Source organism: Triturus cristatus, chromosome 6 (assembly GCF_964204655.1).
Source record: "Triturus cristatus chromosome 6, aTriCri1.1, whole genome shotgun sequence".
In the NCBI taxonomy this organism is placed as follows: domain Eukaryota; kingdom Metazoa; phylum Chordata; class Amphibia; order Caudata; family Salamandridae; genus Triturus; species Triturus cristatus.
In genome coordinates, this window is record NC_140589.1 from 140973683 (window position 1) to 140996711 (window position 23029).

Below are 23029 nucleotides of genomic sequence, written 5' to 3' on the forward strand. Positions count from 1 at the left end.
ATTGCCTTCAAGGGGCAACAACAATGCTGTCCCTTTGCCAAACATATAATAGCACATGTTTGTGCTTCTCAATAACAATGCTATGTTTATAAGCTAGAAGTCTAGTGCAAACATGTAATTACCAGACAAAAAAGATATGTCCAAAACTACATACCTTACCAAACCTGTCATACCAATCAAAACTACAACCATCCCTACCTACCATATCTACCTTTCCATACCTAACCTATCATATCATGTCTACCTACCTTACCAAACCTGCCATACCAATCAAAACTGTTAAACCTACCATAGCTACTTCGGTCATACCTAGCATATAATACCTACCTATCTACGACATCTACTATATCTACCCATCATACCTGACATACTTAATCTACTTTGACTAGTATAACTGGTGTACCATTCATCCATACCAAACCTAATGCCTATACCTAATCGACCATAACAACCTGCCATACCTACCACACCTAATCTTTCATACCTATGTTACTACCATTCATACCGTCCATATATATAGTGCCTATTTACCTACCACTCCTACCATACTTAAACTACTTTATCTAACCATAACTGACCTTCCATCCCTACCAAGCCTCATTTTGATACCTAACCTCCAGTACCTCACAAACGTATGTATCCTACCTACCTACTCTACCCATCATAACATGCCTAACAACGCTATCCTACAAGCCTATCCACCATACGTGCCCACAAAGGATACCACACTAAACGTAACATTGCCTACACATCATACCTACTTATTTATCACACTTATTTTAATATACCTGCTTACCATACCTACTTATGACAACCATACATACAGACCTACCATACTTACAGTGCTTCACCTACCATAACCTATTAAGCTACCTGGAACAAATGTATAACTACCTTAAAAACTTCCATGCCAACCTATCATACTTGACCCATGTGCTTTACACAACCTAAATACGTATCATACCTAACAACCTCTGTACCTACTTACCATATTTACTTACCTACCATTCCCATCTTCCATACTTGACCTAATTTACCTACCACAACTAAACTAACACATCTTCCATACCTACCATGCCAACTTACCATATGGAACATATGAACCTACCATACTTCCAAACCTAAATACCATACCTACTTAACTACAATATACTTACCATAACTATCATACATATGTACCTACATTACCTTAACTACCACATTATAGACCTCTCCCCACCCCTGGAGTGAGTGTATCAGACACATTCACTGCAGTGGTGGTTTTTGTGAAAAGTGCATGATCTCCCTATGACTTCTTTGATAACAGCTTGAAGTCTGGCATACTGCTCCCGAAAGGACTTGCGTCTAACTCGAGGGGCTGCTAGTAAACAGCGAACAAGCTGCAGCTTAAATCAGGAAAGTAATGATTACAGCTTCATGAAAAAGTGAATGCCATTACTGGTTTAAAAACAAACTCCTACTGGTTTTGCCAGTGCTTGTTTGCCAGTCATCTTTTGCTTCCATCTATTTGTGTCACTTATATACCTGATGTGTTTGTTTTATGGATGGCATCATTTGGTCACTACTACCCATTACCCAATTTCTTTATATAATGGGTTATGATATGGCTTGTTTTGTTACTTGCTACTCTGTACAGAGCTATGATGCTTGGCCCACACTTTACAAAGCCCGATCAATAAATGAATAAAGAGGCGTTCTATCAATGCAGGCATGACTGCGGACCAGGAATAATTGAATGTGGAACGACTGGGGACCTCAGAAAATTGAATGTGGAATGGATGTTGACCACGGATAACTGAATGTGGAATGACTGTTGACCACGGATAACTGAATGTGGAATGACTGTTGACCACGGATAACTGAATGTGGAATGACTGTTGACCAGGATAACTGAATGTGGAATGACTGTTGACCACGGATAATTAAATGTGGAGCATTAAAGCCTAAAAGGGGATAAAAACACCAGCAACAAAACAAAGACACTATCCAAAAATCTTCTTGAACTGATTTTATTTGCATACACCCAAAGCACAATTTCCAGTACGTGCAGAGAATGTTAGCTGGACTTGTAGCTAAGTTCATATAGGTTTGTGTCTCTTTTTTTGTATTTATAGGGGACAGCCCACTCACCGACAGACACTGTGATGCCTTTAGACAAGCGCATAGGAAAAATAAACCATAACGTTACAAAAATATGTGTAGAAAAATAGCGGTTGCTGCAGCCGTCAGCGAGCACAGCTCCGGTGCTTCGAACATTCATGGGCTGAAACCAGAAGCGGATTATTGATCATAGTCACTAGTCGAACATTCTGCTTCACTGGAATCAAAGAGGCTTCGTCTAGATGTGCACAGATCCTTCGAGTTTATCATGTAGTAGTCTTGCGTTTTGGTGCATGTCTGAGAACACCAGATAGTAGTCATACTGTTCACGTGCCAGAAGCCCCATCACAAAGGAGGACACATTGGCCCACTCTGCTCACCTGGTCCACTGCGGGGCATAGCATTCCCCTCGCGACAGTCCTGCTCATATCTCTTCACACACCCACCTCACCTGCCTCAGAGTCCTACCACACTCTGTACACCTGAACTACATAGGCTTGTACATTCGCTGCTTCTCTCTAACCATTCCTGGGAATACGCTGAAGTTGGTCTCGTAGTAGTAGTAATAATGAGTCTAAGAAAAAGCTATTCTGGGGCGAGAAGCTCCTTATTGCGGTTAGGGATGTCCCTGCTGCTGCTGGTGGCCGGTGGGTACAGCCGTGGTCCTGAGGTTATAGCCTGGATCTCCTTCAGTAGGCACATGGTGGCTCTTCGAGGGGGGCTTTGGGGCTCAGAGGTTTCACAGTGCTGAGGGAGCGAAACGCGAAGATGGACGGGTCGTAGACGTAGTGAGGAGGCTGCCGACTGCCGTTGATGCTCTAGGGGTTAAAAGAGAATAGAAAGAGGTGAGATCATTTCAATGTACCAAAAAAAAGTACATTTTGCTAATAATAAACAAAGAATTGTAGTCGGATACGGATATAACAGTCATTGACAAACCCAATAGGTTTTACTTCATAATTTATTGCTTCAGTGTGATAGTTATGAAGTTGTAAATGGTGTTTAGTTGCTGTAATATTTTGTGACTAATAAACTGTAGTCTCCTGCTTTTCTTCGTTCACATGTTAATAGGACATATATTCAGAGACTTACATAATAAATACGTATTGAATGCAGACAGAAACTTTCAACTTTAATTTACCAAATGCCGTGTGCTGCAGTACTGTAACTCTTTGTGCCAGATGTACTAACACTGTGTTCACAAAATGCTCCCTTTAGTTGCATACTAACGTTTTGCAACCACTGTTTTTACCGCAGCCTTTCCTTTAACGCAATGGGGCTGCTAAAAACAAAACAAAAAACTTCAGTGAGAAGCTGCCACTTCAGTTTGCAAAAGGAGACCTCACCTATTGTCCAGATGAGTTACCACCCCAATTTGGGAGTCGGCAACTTCTCAATTGTGTGTGACCAGAATTCTGGTAGCAAACAATTCACATGACGCCTCTTCCAAATTGTGAATAGGTGTCCATTCATAAACCTATTTTTAGGAGTTGGAAAAACACTGCTGACTCCTAAAATGAGCTTAGTACATTCAAAATCCCTTTTTAGCAGTCAGAAACACTCTGATTTTGTGAATCTGAGTGTTTGTGACCGCTGAAAAGTTTTGTATATCTGGCCATTAGTTTCTGTGGTACTGAAAATAGTTAATGGACGTTTCTGCATTGGTGAGAGTTTATTCAATAACTCCAGGCTTTGCAGCATCTCAGTGATTTAAAAAAAATTGTCTCTCCATTGTGTTGGTATGGTTTTCAAGACTATTTAGATTTTGAGAGACATTTTATCACTTTGAATGGAAACATGCAGAACATAATCCTGCTCCCTTGTTTCTAAGCCTTCCAGTGCAGCCACACTTAAAGGAGAAAGTGTTCAAGAACTATGAGAGTGGAGCACAGGGGAGGCGTGGCTAGCAGCCGACAAGAATGGTCGCAGGCTAGCGGAGCTCTTGGCCTCCCGCCCGATTCTCCGGCTAAAATCATCCTGTTAACCCCTGGGAACCCCGAAGAACACCGGGGGGATCCCAGGAGACACCCAGGGCTTTGCTCCGGTCTGGACGGAGCCCCGGAGATCGAGTTGCTGTGAAGAGGGGAGGCGTTGCGGCGCTGGAGCTCCGGTGGCCAAGATGGCGGTCGCCCCGGACCCGGAGTGACAGGACCTTCCGAGGCGCTTTGGGGGCCGCGGAGGCGGTGGCACCCTGGACTGGAGCGAGGGGACGTGGCTGCAGTGCGGAGCATCGGAGCGCCGGCTGTTGGTGGGACCGGCCGGGCGCTCGGGACTGCTTGGACGGGGCCCCTCCCCCCTGCCTCTTCGGCCGCAGCGGAGGTTGGCGACCCCGGGGTGCTGTGGGCTTGGGGGCCCGGAGCGGAGACTGCCTGCCCCCCCCCCCGCCGGGGATCGTCTGCCCGGCCTGCGAGATCACGCCGCTCTACCGCGCTGAGGCGCTCCTGGGGACAGATCGTGCTGGTCGGAAGGGGCCGGCGAGGCGGCCATTCATTGCTCCTCCCCCTCCCACTGGAAAAAACCGGGGCCTGGAGATCTCCTTGGCCTTCGGCTGTCCCGGGCCCTGAATGGCGGTGTGGGGACGGAGCGACTGCCGGGCCGGCACCACCCGCTGCGGTGCACTGTGAACTGACCGGGGCCCCGGGCTCTATTCGGGGGCGCCGCACGGGCCGCCACGCCACTGTGACCGTCCCCTGTTCCCCGAGGGGAGCCATCTGAAGAGTCGGCAGCGGCGAACCCTTGGGACTGTGCGGGACCCCTCTGAGGGGCGCGGCTCGACAAGGAGCGCCATGGCTAGCCGCGACGCAGCCCCGCAGGAGCAAAGGCCCTGGCGGAGTAGGTGATCGGGAGGTTGGACTGCAGCGGTGGGGTGACGACGTGGACGAGAAGCCGTTAGCTGGCTGACCCCACCAGGCGGCGTCCGTTGGGCGGCCCACAGTATCGGCGGCAGTAGCGCATCGCCCGCTACGGGTCTCTGGAGGCAGCTGGCCCGAGAACTACGCACTGTCATGGGTAAGCCACAGGGGGGGGGGGGGGGGAGAGCCGACGGAGGCCCCACCGCGGAGGCACCAGCAGGGGTCCCTCAGAGCCCTACGGACCTACAACAGATGCAGGATCGTATCCTGGAGGCTATCGCGACCACGAAGGACGCCCTGCGCCAAGATATAGCGCAGGTGGCAACTGGGCTGGGACTCCTGCGAGCTGACCATGGCAAACTCGCGGACAGGGTTAAGACTGCGGAGGCCACCCTGCAGGACCTAGTACCGGCGCAAAAATCCGTTGAGGGCCGGCTAGCGGAAGCACTAGATCGTATACAGGCCCTGGAACGTAGAGCTGAGGACGCCGAAAACCGCAGCAGGCGCAACAACGTACGCCTGGTGGGCCTGCCGGAAAAAAAGGAGGGTTCCGACATGGTGGGCTACTTAGATGGCTGGCTGCGGGCGGTCGTGGCCCCGGAGGGCTTGTCGCCCTTCTTCACGTTGGAGCGGGCGCACCGGGTACCCGCCAGACCCCCCAGACCGGGCCAGCCGCCTCGCCCCGTGATCATCAAGCTCCTGCACTACAAGGACCGGGACTGGCTGTTGCAGAGGGCCAGGGAGGCAGGTCCCTTCCAGGTGGAAAATAGCAAGGTCACGCTATTCCCGGACTACACCTTCGAGACCCAAAAGCTGCGCGCCTCCTTCCTGTCCATCAAAAAGGCGCTCCGTTCCGAGGGCCTCCAGTACTCGCTGCTCTTCCCTGCCAGGCTCAGAGTGGTGGCAGATGGCCGCACGATGTTCTTTCTCACGGCGGAGGAGGCATGGGCCTGGTGGGACACCTACAGAGCGACTGCGGCTGGGACCGGGGCAGGAGAAACTGAGGACCAGCAACAGCAGCGACCGGTGAGGAAGTCGCAGCGGATCCGGGGGCGCAGACGGGGGCCCAGGAGACCGACTGCCTCCCAGACGGAGGACGGCAGAAGAGCTGCCCTGCAGGCGGTGATGGACTTATCGGGAGCGGTGGTGGCCCTGTCGGGACGGGCCTCCGGCTCGGAGGACCTGGGCACGGAATCAGAGTCGGGACACTCGGACTCTAGCAGCACGAAGGGCCCGGTGGTCACGCCGCAGACCACGGAGGACATAATCGAGGGCTGAGCGCCGAACAGGAGTCTACTGCTGTGCGACGGCAGCCGGGGCTCGCCCTTACAGACACCGGAGCAAGTCACAGTAAGATGGGACATTCGTGAGTTTCTGGAGAATTGTGGGGCGGGAGGGGTGAGTCGCTGGCTGGGATCTGGTGACTAGTTGACGCCCTACAGGGCCCATACGGCCCCCGTAGTGTAGACTGCGGACTAGTTGGGTTTGTGAGAGCGCGGTTGCTCAAACATAGTTTGGATGGGAACAGCTTTTGTGAAGTTAGGTCCTGTTCTGGGGGGGTGGGGCCTGGAGTAGTTGGGGGGGCTCAAGGCGTAGTGCAGAGGGGGGAGTTAGGGATTGTGTTGAGGGGGGGAGGGAAGAGTGCCACCATATGTGCCTGGGGACGGACTGTTTGGGATCAATGTCGTGCATTGTGGGACAATGGCTAATGCGGGGTCGATAAAATGTGTGACTTGGAATGTGAGGGGGCTCCACTCCATGGCGAGACGGCACAAGGTACATGCATACTTGGTTCGTAGGGGAGTGCAGATACCGTTCCTGCAGGAAACCCACCTCACGAAGAAGGAGGGCATAGCCTTACAGCGTAGATGGAGGGGACAACTGTTCTACACCACGTACTCTGCCTTTGCTAGAGGGGTATTAATTTGGGTACGGGCTGGCACTCCTTTCCAGGTAACCAAACACATAGCAGACCCGGAGGGCCGGTACGTTGCAGTGGAGGGCAAACTCGGGGGCAAGCACATCGCGCTAGGAAGCATCTACGCGCCTAATGTGGATCAGGCGACCTACTTGGCGCGGCTCTCGGGGGCGCTGGCGGGCTACCTGGCGGGCCCAGTACTCTTAGGGGGGGACTTCAATTCCATAGCTGACATTACGCTAGATAGATCACACCCGCCGTTGCCCGCGTCTCCAATGCACCGATTGGCGAAAGCTAGAGCGGACTGGCAGAACAAATGGGCTCTGACAGACGCTTGGCGCGCTCAGCACCCAGACGAGAGGGACTATTCCTTCCACTCCGGCATACATGACCTTCATGTGCGCTTGGATGCCTTCCTATGCTCTCCGTCGGTTTTGCCCGCGGCGGCCAAGACGGAATACTTGACGCGCACCATTTCCGACCATAACCCCCTGCTCCTAACGCTGAGTTGGATGAACGTAATCTCTCAGATCCCGACGTGGCGACTGCGGCCGGACACGCTAGATGACCCGCCCTTTCGTGCGGCACTCAATGAACGGATTGGGCACTACTTTGCAGAGAATGACGGTACCGCAACCTCTAGGGCGACGGAATGGGATGCCTTTAAGATCGTGGTGAGGGGTCATTGTATAGGGAAATACGCGGGGGTACGAAAGACCCTGCTGGACGACTTAAGACAGTGCCGAACGCGCGTTGCGGGAGACAGAGGTGGCGCGCCCTGACCGACCCGAGCTGCAGGATAGATTATGCAAAGAGCGGGAGGCGGTTGCGGTGGCGGTGGAGCGCCTACGTAGCTTTGACTACAGAACGTACTTAACTAAAACGCACGCCGAAGGGGATAAGGCCGGGACGCTACTGGCCTGGTTGGCAAACCCCACTAGAAACAGTCAGCCCGTCCTGGCCTTACGGGACGGGGGGGGCCGCTTAGCTATTACGCAGCCGGCCATTTTGGACGGTTTTCGAACTTATTATGTGCGCTTGTACAAGAGTGCACTGCTGGCACAGGGTGACGAAGTGGAGACCTACCTTGACGAGCTGCAGCTACCGCGGCTGGAACAGGAGCATGCGGATGCCCTGGGTGGTCTAATAGACCTGTCAGAAATCAAGGGGGCCGTGAAGCGGATGGCCCGCAACAAAACCCCGGGTATGGACGGCCTGCCCATAGAATTTTATGGGCAATACTTGGAGCGGTTGGCCCCCCGGCTCCAAATTGTGTATAATGAGGCCAGGACCAGAGGACGGCTCCCGCGCTCCATGCGTGAGGCCATAATGATCCCATTGCTAAAGCCACGCAGAGACAGCACTGACCCTGCGTCCTACCGGCCCCTATCAATGCTAACTACCGATTACAAAATCCTAAGCACCATATTGGCGACCAGACTACTGCGTCATATGCAGGAGCTGATCCACACGGATCAGTCTGGGTTTATTCCCACCCGCAACACCACCCACAACATTCGGCGGTTGATCAGGCTCGTGAATGACCCGCCTCCCGAGGCGCGGGCCCCCCTGGTGTTATCGGTCGACATCGAAAAAGCGTTCGATAGCCTGGAGTGGGACTACCTATTCAGGGTGATGCGGAGATTCGGCCTGGGTGACAACTATATCCACTGGACAAAAGTGCTATATTCTTCGGCGACGGCTCGAGTGAAAGTGGGCACGTTGGTGTCACGGCAATTCGAGGTGTGTCGCGGCACCAGGCAGGGGTGCGCACTCTCCCCCCTGCTATTTGCGTTGGCGATAGAACAGCTGGCGGCCATGGTCAGACTGGGCAATCACTGCGACGGGCTGGACTTCCGAGGGCACCGCCACTTTATATCACTATATGCGGACGACCTCCTCCTCTTTTTAGAGAATTCCGACAGTGCGGTAGAGGGGGCGGAGGGACTCCTGGAGCGATTCGGCAGGGTGTCGGGCCTCAGGGTTAATTGGACTAAGACGTGTCTGTTTCCCCTGCGGAAAGAGGAGGTGCAGCCCCCCGCCTGCCACTCGATTAGGTGGGAGCCTCGCTGCCTAGACTACCTGGGGGTGCACATATATCACGATGCCTCGGACCTGCTGGAGGGCAACATAGGGCGTTGCGTCCGCGCCCTACAGGGAAGCATGTCTTTCTGGGCCACCCTGCCACTATCAGTAACGGGCCGCATATCGCTACTGAAGATGATCGCCTTGCCCCGACTCTTATACTTCTTCCGCGCACTCCCAGTGTGGGTCCCCGGAACGATCTTTAAGCACCTCAAGTCGTTAATAACGTCATTCCTGTGGGGCTCGGGCAGACGCAGAATAGCGCTAACGACACTGACTCGCCCGAAGGACGAGGGGGGACTAGCGGTCCCGAGCTTCGAGCTCAATTACCTCGCTGCACAACTGCAGTCATTCACGCAGGAAATAGCGAGAGTCTACCGAGGCCTGGAGGGGGAGCGGGACGCTGGTACCCCCCGCCATGTATTGGCTTACATCACCCTCCAGCAGAGGTTAACATTAGGGGACCTGACCCAGGAGGAGCGCACGTTCCGCCTATGTTGGAACAGCTCGCAGAGACGAGCAGGAGTCAGACACCCGTATGCGCCTGAAATCCCACTGGGCATGGTGACAGCGCTCCCTCATGGGGGAGACTGGTCGAGGCTGCAGTTGTGGGAGGAGGCAGGCCTGCAGGTGTTGGGGGACCTGTACGAGGACGGCGCCCTGTCCCCGTTTCAATCGCTGCGGGATCGATACGACCTCCCAAGAGGGGACTACCTCTTACATGCGGCGGTGGTGCGCGCTGTGCAGGCACACTGGGGTGAGGGTTTAGTTGAGACCGCGACAACACAGGTGTGCCAATACACAATGATGTCAGCCGGCACCTTTAAAGCAGTGACGTGCCTTTACTCACGGATGGTGAGGGAGGCCATTCAGCCCCTGACTGCGCTAAAAAACAAGTGGGAGCTGGACCTACAGGTGGACATCCCTGACACCACCTGGGCGCAATTGGTGCGTAGAGCCAGAAAAAGCACGAGAAATGCGAGATTTCAATTGATTCACTTCTACGTGCTCCATAGAGCATACCTCACCCCAGACAAAATCAGGAAATACTTCGGGGCAGCGGAAGCTGCATGCCCTAGATGTAACAGGGTGGGAGCAGACCTGATTCATATGCTGCGGACCTGCCCAAACCTGCAGGAGTACTGGGAGGGGGTCGGCAGCACGTTGACTGACGTAGCAGACAGAGCATTACAATACGACGCGGCCGTTTGCATACTCCACTGGTTTTCGCACACGCCCAAGAATAAAATATCCAGTAAATTTATAGACATGGGCCTAGTCCTTGCAAAGAGGGAGGTGACGAAGGGGTGGAAATCGAGGGTGGGCCCCACACACCGACGCTGGCTGAATGAGTTCCTCAAGTGGGCGGCTAGCGAGAGCACACTCAGGTACCAGCTGGCTCACCGCAGACCGAGTGACAGGGCACAGGTGGCGGCAATGGAGTGGGAACTATTAGTGCAGGCCCTGCGGGATAGCCTGATCAGCGGGGAGGAGGACGAGACCCCTGACGCGACAGACGGAGTGGTGTCACCGGCCCCCCTGCCGAGCACACACGAGTAGGGGTTACTGAATTTCTCCTGCTGCCTACTGCACACGTGGATTGTTCCTAACTGGGCGCAATGGGGGGGGGGGCACTGGGGAGGGGGGGAGGGTGGGGGATAGACTGGCAAGGTTTAGGCTTAATGGAAGTAGGATACCAGCCCACACATACCTGGGGGCGCGTGAGTGCAACATTCAAAAGCGGGCAGCGGGTTTCCCCGCCGGCAGTTCGTCCTTTCTAGTATCGTTTTACTGTACCATACGAATGAGTGATGCCGCCCGGCCTCCGGGATGTGGGCAGTACGGCTGTGTACGTTGCACTACATACTGGTCAAAGGGAAGGCGGGAAACCCGCTTTACAAATATGTGCCTTGATGGTTGAATTATACGTTTGGTCCTGCAATAAAAACTGTTTGACAAAAAAAAATGAGTGGAGCACATGTAGGGGAAGAGCACAAGTGGCATCTGTTGAAGGCATGAGGTTTTGGAATATTTGCCTGATCTGGAACAAGAGGCCTCAATAAAGTAGTAGATGTACACTACCTGCCCCACACAAGCACGATCCGTGAAAAATACCATTTTGAGAAAAGTATACCGAGTGAATGAGAGATGATCGAGAAATACACAGAAAACCTGAGAAAGCTACCAGCTGCATGTGAATTTGGAGCATTGTATGATGAATGGATTACAGACCACATTTTACTGCATTGTAAAGAGAGAGTATGAGAAGAACTGTAGAAGGCTGAACCTCCATTAAGTGAAGAGTTCTTTGTGGCGCCCTCCGCCTGGGACGACTCTTGGTGGCCAGCCGCCCTGGGAGCCGCACCCAAACCCACCGACCATGCACGCAACATGGGGTTCATCCTGGACTCATCGCTCTCAATGACCCAGCAAGTCAACGCCGTCTCCTCCTCCTGCTTCAACACCCTCCGCATGCTCCGTAAGATCTCTAGATGGATCCCTACCGGAACCAGTAAGACGGTCACACAGGCCCTCGTCAGCAGCAGACTAGACTCGGAAACGCTCTCTACACAGGAGCCCCAGCCAAACTCCTGAAACGACTCCAATGCATCCAGAACGCCTCCGCACGTCTCATCCTCGACATTCCTCGCCACACCCACATCACTGCCCACCTGAAAGACCTGCACTGGCTCCCAGTCAAGAAGAGGATTACCTTCAAGCTCCTCACCCACAAAGCACTACACAACGCCGGACCAGCATACCTCAACAAGTGTCTCACCTTCTACATCCCGAACCGCCAGCTTCGCTCTGCCGACCTCGCCCTCACCACCGTCCCAAGCATCCACAGGACCTCCACCGGCGGCAAATCCTTCTCCTACCTCGCTGCCAAGACATGGAACACCCTCCCCACACAGCTGCGACAGACCCAGGACCTGCTGACCTTCAGGAGACCTCAAGACCTGTCTGTTCGAGCAGTAGCTGCACCCCAACCCCTGCTCAGCGCCTTGAGACCCTCACGGGTGATTAGCGCGCTATACAAATGATTGATTGATTGCGTGGCATCAAATGGGATAGTGTGACAGTAGAGCAGTTGAAAGAGTGTGAGGGGAAAGAGATCCTCATCCCTTACTCATCATCTAATAAGCATGAAGCTTTCAAGTAATGGTTCTTGCCCAGAGACAGGGGGAGATACCCCTTTCCCCCTAAAATGAAACTGGTTTTGAAAAGGTGTGTCCGGGCTAGAGTTTTAGTTTCAGTTTTTGGGAATAAATTCCAATTGCGACATGCAGATCCGGGTGAGATAAGTATTTTTTATTCTTTTTTGGGTAGCTGCAAGAAAAAGGATGGCACAGCCAACACGTGTTTCGCCCCCTAATCGGCCATCAGGCCTGGGGCTTCCTCAGGGCTGTATACAGACAATGTTAACCCAAGGTAGAAAAAGTACATGGTGTCATAAGGCATGTGTATAATATATACATATATAGTGAGGGTGAATTTTGGGAAGAGTAGTAAAGTTATAGTGACACGTAGCATTGAACGGCAATTAGTAAGTGAGGGAACAGAGAAAAATAGTAAATTGAGGAAGGGGTCAAAGTAAGCGTGCGGCAGGTATGGAAGGTAGAAAGAATCAAGATGTGATGTCATTGAGGGACACAGAGAAATAGATAATAATATGGTTCAGAGTGTTTTGTCGAGTTGGAGGGAGAGAATAAGTAATTGTGATAAAATAGTAAGAGTTTAGAGTACAAAGGTCAATATAATTAGTGGCGAGTATTAGCACAAGTTTCAAATGAAAGTACATATTACAGTCATAAACATTGCCCGGTATGAATATAAGCCGGTGAGAACAAAAATGAGTTGCATTAAGAAAAATAACCGTTCATATATATAAAGAATACAAGGGGAATTGCGGATCGTATAGTAGTATGATATGCAATTAGAATTTGGCATTTATAAGTATTTGCATGACATTGTGAGATTAAATTAGAGGTAGGTTACATGATTATGTTATTTACATTTTTAGAGACAGTAATGCATAACCCAAGGAAAATAATGTTTGGGCGTATAGTGTTATCGACGATTAGAATGAATTTATAGTTACAGTTTCCATTAATGAGGAGGCCGCATCCGGGTACCGGGTCAAGCGCGAGGAAGAGGGAGGAAGAGTTCGCATTAGTCTAGGAACGATTTGGGATTCTTTTGCCAGGGTGACTGCGTGAATTCATATATTTATAAAGTGCTGGTGCTTTCTAGGTCACATCGTATATTAATTGTTAATTCTTAATATCGGAGTTGTGTCAAGGCATATGACTAGTATATTGTGTCAAAAATTGTGAATCAGTAACCTCGTGAAGTGTGAGGTACTGCTGTGTCATGCCATATGTGAAAAGTTTGGATATTTTAGCGGGTAGAGAAAGGGAGGCAATTACTTCTCAAGTGTAGATTCGGGCGGTGTAAATAACGGTGTGTTGATGGTGAAATTTGTAAAAATATCGGTGGGAACTATTTGACTGTGCAGTAATTGCCGAATGCGAGGAGTGCTTGCGCATGTTTTTAAATCTTTTTAGAAGTTCTAAGCCGCACTCGGGGGTATAATCTATACGGAGTCCAGAATCGTGTAGGTAATGGAGTAGGGAATACGCATGCTCTAGGCGATCAATTGTGCAAGTTTAAGTGAAAAAAGAATTTGGATATGCTTCCTTACCGGGTTGTTAGGTAATTCAGTATTTAGTGACAAGGGTTTGATAACCCGAAGATTTCTAAAAGTGGAGAAAACACAAGGGGAAGGAAGTGGAAGAGGAAAATGTAAGAGGAAGGCATTGTTAAATGCTGGGTTACAGGGAGGGGGAGCGTGGGAAGGAGTCCCTTACCTTAAGTCTCGGCTAATGCCAGGTATTGCAGTTTCCAAGGTCGTGATGATAATAACAACGCGTGGTTGCGAGCAAGTTATAAAGGAGTCATATGAGCACTTCCGGTTCAAAACCCGGAAGTGAACGGGTGCTTTTTGCTGGGGGCCATTTTAGGTTGGGGGTAAATCGAGATTGGTGAAGTTAGACGGTGACGATCATCAGTATTAATATGAACCGAGTGAGGTGCAAGGGGATGGTAGAAGGGTTTTAGAGATCAATAATAGGAGAGAGTGAGCGAAATTGTCGGACATTTAAATTACCTAAAGCAATACATTTGAACATTAGTATAACAACTTATTAACAATACTTAAATACATACATTCACGTTTTGTGGACGCAAGCATGTGTCCAAAGTATGCTAATAGGTATCCGTGTGTATTAATGTAAAGATAACGATCAGTTGTTTTTTGTAGGAACTGAGTAAAGATGAAAAATTTGGCGGGGAGGAGTGGAAAGCCAAAATCAAGATTGAGTAAATGTATCAGGTAAAAAAATCACCTGAACATGAGTTGCTGCATAATTTAGAATGCAATTAAGAATGGCACACATATCTCCAGGCTCGAAGAAGCTGTGCCAATAAACTCGGCGTAGAGCAGAGTTGTGTTGGGTCACACTACGGTGCAAAATTGGAGTTTGTAATTAATAATAACATACATATCTCTAGGCCTACAAGAAGCTAAATCAATAAAACTGGGCAAAGAGCTGAATCGTGTTAGGTCACACTGAGGCGCCCTTAAAGCACAAAGGGTACTATCACATATCGATGAACAAGGTCGTGTTGAGTCACACTGGGGCGACCTTGTAGCACCAAAAATTGTTATCACATATTTCTACATGTTTTTATATCAACTGAAAAAACGGCAAAAAATCAGGAGGGTATGCTGTAAGTTCTTTGATGGTATTTGGGGGAACTAATTAGGGGTTATTGTAAACAACAGAAAGGTTGTGTTAAGTCTTGGGTAGTAGGTGGTGCGGTTGTAAGAGTATGTTGGGGCATCAATCCTCTCCCAACCATACATGCATTTCCGCATCCTTGTTGAGCCCCAGGTTGGTGGTTTTATAGTTCATTATAAGTTCACTTTCGCGTCTTCGGAGTTTAAGTTCGCGGTCCCCCCCTCTTTTGGCTTGGTGTACAATCTCCAAACCATAGAAGCGAAAGTCTTTTTTGTGAGGATGATGGTCTTCAAAGTGTTCAGTAAGTGGATGGCCTGAATGATGTTTGTGAATGTTTCGGTAATGTTCCTGAATCCTGGTCCGTAGTGGTCTAATTGTACTTCCGATGTATGGAAGATTGCAGGGACAGATAATCACATAGACACAGAATTTGCTGTTACAATCAATCCATTCTTTTATGGAAAATTCTCTTCCTTCAGTTAGTTGGACTTTTGTTGTTTTGTTGTTGCTAAGCTTGCAAATATTGCAATTTCTACAGATGTGGAATCCTGGGGGTCTGTCCAGGAAGGTGCTGACCAAGTTCCTTTTGTCCACAAATTCTGATTTGCACAGGAGGTCTTTCAGATTAGGGGCGCGTCTGAATGTTATCTCTGGATATGTTTTAAGGTCTTGATTAAGGTTTGGTGTTTGTTGAAGCAGATGCCAGTGTCTCTTGAGGCTTTGTCTGATTTGGTGGTGGCCATTGTTGTAGTCCGTTATAAAGCGTATAGCAGAATCGTGCTTCTGTACTTCTCCTTTGTTTTGTCTGAACATCTGTTTTCTATCAATTTTGGCCACTGTATTCATTGTGTTTTTGAGAATTGATTGTTCATATCCACGTTGTGTAAGTCTAGATACCAATTCTTCTCCTTTTGTTTTGAAGACCTCATCTTCACTGCAATTTCTACGTGTTCTTAACAGTTCCCCCTTAGGGATGTTTCTTATGTTGTGTCGTGGGTGGAAGCTATCGGCTCGTAAGATGGAATTGGCAGCTGTCTCTTTTCGATAGAGTTTGCTTTGCAGAGTGTTGTCTTTTGCATAGAGAGTTACATCCAAAAAGTTAATCTCTTCCTTGGAGAAGGTATGGGTTGTTTTAATTCCCCATGGGTTTTGGTCTAATTGCTTCAGAAATCTTTTGAGCAATGTCTCATCTCCTTGCCAGATACAGAGGATGTCATCTATATAGCGTCGCCACATAACAATATGGGCGGTATATTCCGCGAACTCAGGGTCCCATAGCCAGAATTTTTCCACATGGCTCATCAGGATGCAGGCGTACGGCGGCGCAAATTTGGCTCCCATAGCCGTACCGCGTGTCTGTCGGTATATCTTTCCATTGAAACTGAAGACATTGTTTTTTAGGCAGAAGTCAAGCATTTCCAAAGTCATTTTGTTGCTTTCTAGTAGGTTTGCCGGTTGTGTCCATAAAGATTGTTGCACTGCACTGAGTCCGTCTTGATGTTTGATAGATGTATAGAGACTGACAATGTCTATACAGACCAGTATGAAGTCTGGTTCCCAGGTTATGTTTTGTAGTTTGTCAAGAATGTCCTTAGTGTCTTGGATAAAGGATGGAATCTCCTTCATAAGACTTTGTAATTTCCTGTCAACATATTCCCCAAGTCTGGAGCATGGTGAGTTGATGCCTGCTATGATGGGTCTACCCGGTGGAGGGTAAGTTCCTTTGTGGATCTTTGGGAGAAGATATAGAGTGGGCATCGTAGGGTGTGCAATGTACAGAAAGAGTTTTTCGGATTGTGTAATAAGTCCAGAGGTGTACCAATTGTTAAGCATAGTTGTAATTGACTTGAGTATCTCTTTTGTGGGGTCTGTTGTAAGGAGTTCATAGCAGGTTGTGTCGGCAAGTTGTCTATTGGCCTCTTGGATGTAGTCGTCAATATGGAGTGTTACGGGATTTCCACCTTTGTCAGCCTCTTTTACAATAAGATCTTTTCTATCCTTAAGGTTTCTGATGGCATTTCTTTCTTCCTTTGTAATGTTCTGTGGAAGGTATTTGGATTTTTTGCGGTATTTTGTGTGTTCGTGTTCCAAATCATGCATGACTGCTATATGGAAGGCATCGATGCTGTTCCCTGCAGGTAATTGTGGTAAGAAGGTAGATTTTTTGGTTAGTTTGCTGTCGATTGAGTGGTGTGTGTCAATTCCAAGTTCAAGTGCAGTTCTGGTTAAAGAAACTGGATCATGATTCGTCTCACTGAGGTTGGTCAACAGGTCTATGTTTTCGAGTTCTTGAATTGAAAGTTCAGATGTTATTGGTGTGGCAGACGGCTCATGTCTCATGTATTGGTCTGCAAAAAACACTTTTAATTTAAGTCTGCGGATGAATTTGAACAGATCTATTCGTGTTTTTGTGAGATTCCATGGGGCCGTTGGGCAGAAGGATAGTCCTTTATTGAGAATGTTGTCCTCTTGTCTGGATAATTGAGTGTGGGATAGATTCTTGACAAGATTAAGTGGTGTTATGTCCTTTTTTCCATCTCCTTTCTTCTTGATCTCGTAGTGACGCCCATTGTTGGTGTCTGCTGGCGTCCAAATTGTTGGGAACCTCCCATGGTTGAAGTATTTGTGATGTTTGTTGTTTTTATACCGAGTCGGTAGCGTAATACCTCCTCTAAAAAATTGACCTTGCATCGTGAGTTATCGCCTTCAGGTGCAGGTGATGGTGAGTCGATGTCTGAGCTGGTAGTTGCTCCACTCATTAATGGAAACTGTAACTATAAATTCATTCTAATCGTCGATAACACTATACGCCCAAACATTATTTTCCTTGGGTTATGCATTACTGTCTCTAAAAATGTAAATAACATAATCATGTAACCTACCTCTAATTTAATCTCACAATGTCATGCAAATACTTATAAATGCCAAATTCTAATTGCATATCATACTACTATACGATCCGCAATTCCCCTTGTATTCTTTATATATATGAACGGTTATTTTTCTTAATGCAACTCATTTTTGTTCTCACCGGCTTATATTCATACCGGGCAATGTTTATGACTGTAATATGTACTTTCATTTGAAACTTGTGCTAATACTCGCCACTAATTATATTGACCTTTGTACTCTAAACTCTTACTATTTTATCACAATTACTTATTCTCTCCCTCCAACTCGACAAAACACTCTGAACCATATTATTATCTATTTCTCTGTGTCCCTCAATGACATCACATCTTGATTCTTTCTACCTTCCATACCTGCCGCACGCTTACTTTGACCCCTTCCTCAATTTACTATTTTTCTCTGTTCCCTCACTTACTAATTGCCGTTCAATGCTACGTGTCACTATAACTTTACTACTCTTCCCAAAATTCACCCTCACTATATATGTATATATTATACACATGCCTTATGACACCATGTACTTTTTCTACCTTGGGTTAACATTGTCTGTATACAGCCCTGAGGAAGCCCCAGGCCTGATGGCCGATTAGGGGGCGAAACACGTGTTGGCTGTGCCATCCTTTTTCTTGCAGCTACCCAAAAAAGAATAAAAAATACTTATCTCACCCGGATCTGCATGTCGCAATTGGAATTTATTCCCAAAAACTGAAACTAAAACTCTAGCCCGGACACACCTTTTCAAATGACAGTAGAGCAGTGTTTCCCCGAACTGTTGGTCATACCCACCTGATTTTTGGTTGTTACAAACGTCCAAGCAATGAATAAAGATGCCTTTCAATTCTGTATTTATCTTGTACTTGTAAAAACACGCTGTATAAGTGTTTAGAAAGGTATGGAAGACTGCATTGATTTGAGCTTGCTGCAGGCAATGTTTGTTTTAGTATCATGGAAATCAACAGTACAAATTGGCCCAGCAGACCATAATAAAACCAGCTCACAAACAGCCCAAACAAGCATTGGCATAGCCAATAGGTCTCGCCTTTGGGACCTTATAAGTGTTTAGTCATGCAACAGTTGCATAACTAAATACTTATAAGGTCCCAAAAGCGAGACCTATTGGCTATGCCAAGCGCCCGTGCGGCCGCAAAAGTGAAAGTGATCGCGGTAAAGCGCCGCGCGCGCGTCCACGCACATGAACTGTAGCTCTAGGCTGGCCTGGTAGCACTTTTTGGAGCCCTCTCAATAAGTCTCGCCAGACCAGCGCATGCGCTGGGTCAGGCGAGACCTAAAAATGGCCCACACAGTGGCCTGTCAGGCACTGCCTCATAGTCCTATAGGCCGGTTCGACCCTGCAGTCAAAATGTGATGGTTATCCAGTCCGCCATGTTGCAAGCGACATAGGCTATAAGACACTTCTAATACAGCGGATAAACCTCTCGCAGGTGCTCGATGGAGGACCTGTGTGAGAGCAGGAAAGAAATGGTACCCTCACTTCATCTCTGGGACCGTAGCTCATTTTTCAACTGAATTGAAAAAAATGTGCAGCAAAAAACATAATCATTGTGTGAACACTACCCAACGCTGGGCTGCCCATCTGAGGAGCTCTTTGTCTGGGACCAGCCCGGGGCACGAGCTAGAAGCGAGAAAACCCTCCACAAGCAGAGACTGTGTGACCTCCCTTCACCACAGACACTCGGGGGAGACGGGAGGTCACGCTGGGGTCACTCAGTGTGTGGGCCACGACTGTGTGAACACAGGACTCCCCACAGCCTTTCAGGCCCGCACTTCCGCTGAACGTCACCCCTTCCTTGAAGGGGGCAGCTCTGAGCTCAGGGGGCTGCACTTGAGCCGAACTACTGCTATTCAAACAAAACATCAACTTGACCTTGGGAGTGCGGGCCAGGGTCACGGGGCCATCTTCCGTCTGAGCCTTGAGAGGCAAATTAGCCAATGTTTGTCTCTCCAGCTGTCGGAGCCGGCCCCGTGGCCTGGCAGGGTCACGTCCGGCATATGGCAGACACCAGAGGCTGCGCTCTTACAAAGCGCCCCAAAGATATTCATGTGACGTCAGCGTGTTCGAGGCCAAAGTCAAAATGACCTTTGCCTCGAAGGCTAGGCGTCTCAGCACTGCAACTAGTGTGGGAAATGACCCCGCGGCAAGTGTCATATCCGCAAAGTGGCATAAAACACTCAGCAAATGAAGTCAGTGACACGAACGTGCGGCCACGCCCCTTAATCACCAGTCCTAACGAAGCACATAGGGTTTTTATGGTTTAGGTGCGGGTGGTCCGATTGTGCACCTTAAAGGGGGTTCGGTGAAAACACTGGGGTTCAAAATTGAAATCTGGGCTTCCTGCAGCAAAGAGGTGGGGGTGCCCGCTCGCCTCCGTTACATAGATTTGCTGTTCAAAAGACACACGGTTGAACGGTTATTAAGTAGATTCAAACTGTCCGTAGCGCGCCAAACCCGTTGACGACCAAGAGACTAACAGCATGCAAGACCAATCCCCAAAACAAAATGTTTGGTTATTTATAAAATATTTATAATATATAAAAAGAATCACGATAAATATTAATAAGAAAAATAAGGTAAAGTTCAATAGTGGAGCTATTATCTTTTTATTTTTCCTTTTTCCACTGCTTGAAGAGTAGTGGGGCGGCGTTCCTCCGCCTTAGCTGAGGAGCCGCTGCTGTGTAGACACAGAATCTACTGGTGAGTAACCCCCACTGGCATGGTCCCAAAAACAAGAGGTGGCCCTGGATGTAAAAAGGCGGTACAGAGAGTGAGAGAGATGTTTTCATCACTGGAGAGAAAGAGGGGAGGGAGAGGTTGGGCCCGATAGTAGGTGGCAAGTCGCAGAGCGTGGTAGCCAACATTGCAGCTGCAACTCCAGCACCTTAAAACCCTCATGGGTGATTTGCTGCAATTTACAAATAAATCCTTGATTGATTATGGAGAAGCACCGGTCACCCGAATGAATCATATGTACCTATGTCCAGTGACTGCAACAGATAGGCCGAGCTTTCCCAGGGATGGGGAGGTGTGGCCTCTGATGGCAACAAGATTATGCAAAGGGTTAATACCAAACACCAATTAGCTTCTTTGGTTGGTATTTCAGGGGACCAATGAAGAGGAAGTTTGGTTAGTCCAGTTTTTGGTTGACATGTGTACCCATGACAACTGCGTAAAGTGATAAGTGGAGGCACCTTCTTGATAGCGTTACCTTCATGTTTTTGTCGAACACAGCAGAGTGTCTTGAAACTGGAAGAGTCATTCTTCATTTAAAAGTACAATAAACCTCAGACAGTTTTGTTACAGAGCTTTGACACACCGTTCTGTTTCAGATCCAGCACTCTATTGGAGTTTAAGGTCCAGTTTTCTTACATCCCCTAATATCTGCATTTAGCCAGTCCCCGATTGGTCTCGTATTCATTGCTCAGGGCCAAACCATGAGTGCCCTGATGGGGGACCCATACTGATTGCAACCAGTAAAAACCAAAGGTTCAGAACTTATTGGGTGTGATAAATAGAATCCATGATGTGTTTTTTCCTGGTAATGGGGCACAATATACAGATTTTGGTGCCAACTACACCACAATCCACATGTCCTGGTAATTACTAGAACCACCCTCTCCCCCCAGTTAAAAATCAGTCCGGTTTACCATTCCAAAATTTAGCACTGGATGTGAATGTTATCACTCCCGGTAATTGCAGAGGTGTTCTCATAGGGATCAGGATTTTTCAGAGCACTTGTTACTAGCACTGGTGTAACATTAGTACCCGCAGCCCTCGAGGTGCCTGGGAGGGGGGGGGGGCGGAGCTCCACATAGCTGCCAAGGTTTCAGATTGCTATGTGTGACAGTTACATAATTTCAGTGTAATTAGGAGTGCCGTTCAACGACTATGAGCGACACTTTCTCTGGAGCAAAATCAAGCAATGAAGACAAGGGCAATATACAAGTAGCAGAAAATACACCTATTTGCACAGCGAGAAACTAAGAAGATCTTAAAACTGCTGCAAAGCACCAGAAATGTAAGAGGATTGTGGGACCCTGGAGAGCCGGCTACTGCTCACTGAGGAGGCCAGTCACAGTGTAATGTGTAGGAGGCCCGTGGTTTGCAAGTCACAGTGTATGGAGGAGGCCCGGAGATAATCGCTGGCTTGGGGTTTATATGGGAGAGCAGTGTGCGCAGAGAAGGAATGGAAGATACACCCTGAAATGTAAAGAGGTTATACAGGACGTCAATAAACAAAGTATTGACCACTAAGGCATTTACATGGGGATTATGGCCCTCCTGTGGGTCGTGTAGGAAGTATCGAGGAGGCCTGTACCTGCTTGGTGTACAAAGGAGGTCCACGAACACCCACAGCAAGTGTACACAGAATGGATAGGGGTTACAGAGTGGCACTAAGGTGTATACTAGAGGCACAGGGGGCTTCCTATTGTTCACCCTCTGGGCTGCCTTCTGCTGTCTGGGCTTCCCTGCCTGAGCTCCTCTCCCTCCCAGGAATTTCCCTTACCGGGAGGAGCAAGGCTAGCTTGAGGCGTTGCTCCTCTCCGCCCATCCATCGGCTCCTGCAGTCTCCCTCGACAACGCTCATCAGCTGATCGCACTAAACTTATTTCGAGACTCTGATAGTGTTTTCCTGTACACAGGAAAGTGTTATGATTCCCAGATGAAGGCATTTCTGGGGCTTGTAGTTCTTCCAGTTTCATTCAGTCCTTCGTGCAAGCCAAAGGGATCACTAGGAAAGCTTGGACTTCATGTCCCAGCACGCAACGAGGTAAACCCGGAAAAGTTGCATATCAAAACATGTAAATAAAAGGCAGGCATAAATGACAAGTTGGTCATAATCTATTGCGTTTTATTTTTTGTAATAAGCTGAACTCTGTGCAGACACGTGGCTAGAGCTGGCTTTGCAGACAGATGGTGAATGAGCAGGTCTTAATGGGTTAAACTTTCTAGAAATGTCACCATCTACTCCCTCCGACCATCGCTCCTCATTCACGTGCAGCCCTATAAATAGGCAGAGAGGTAGACTGTGCTGCTGTCTACTGCAGCATTGAGCACAAGTATTCGTGCACTGCACGCGGGCGACTGCGCTGTTGTCTACTCTCTTCCCACAAATCATGCACCACCCAAATGTGTCTATAACTCAGTCTAACCTGCAAGTGTGTGTGAGCAGGGGAAGAGTTGTGGGAGGAGGGTGAAGATCTCGTCTGCTGCATAGACCCGTAGTAGAGTGACAAGGCCATGGCGTACACCCAGCTGTCTGGACCATGAATTAAATGCACAATTTTTTTAATGTGCATGATGCATGTTGGCCAATAAATTATGTGGAAGATCAGTGGCATCA

At 48.7% G+C, this 23029-nt stretch overlaps 1 protein-coding gene across 2 annotated transcripts in view; it reads right to left on the reverse strand.

The window, feature by feature from the left end:
* Positions 1 to 1993: 1993 nt before the first annotated feature.
* Positions 1994 to 23029, reverse strand: part of LOC146816514 (uncharacterized) — a 452270-nt gene continuing 431234 nt past the window's right edge. For both annotated transcript variants that reach the window (XM_085610356.1, XM_085610355.1), the window contains exon 5: positions 1994 to 2918. In XM_085610356.1, coding sequence (XP_085466482.1) covers positions 2790 to 2918 — 129 coding nt within the window. In that variant the 3' untranslated portion in view covers positions 1994 to 2789. The remainder of the gene's footprint in view (positions 2919 to 23029) is intronic.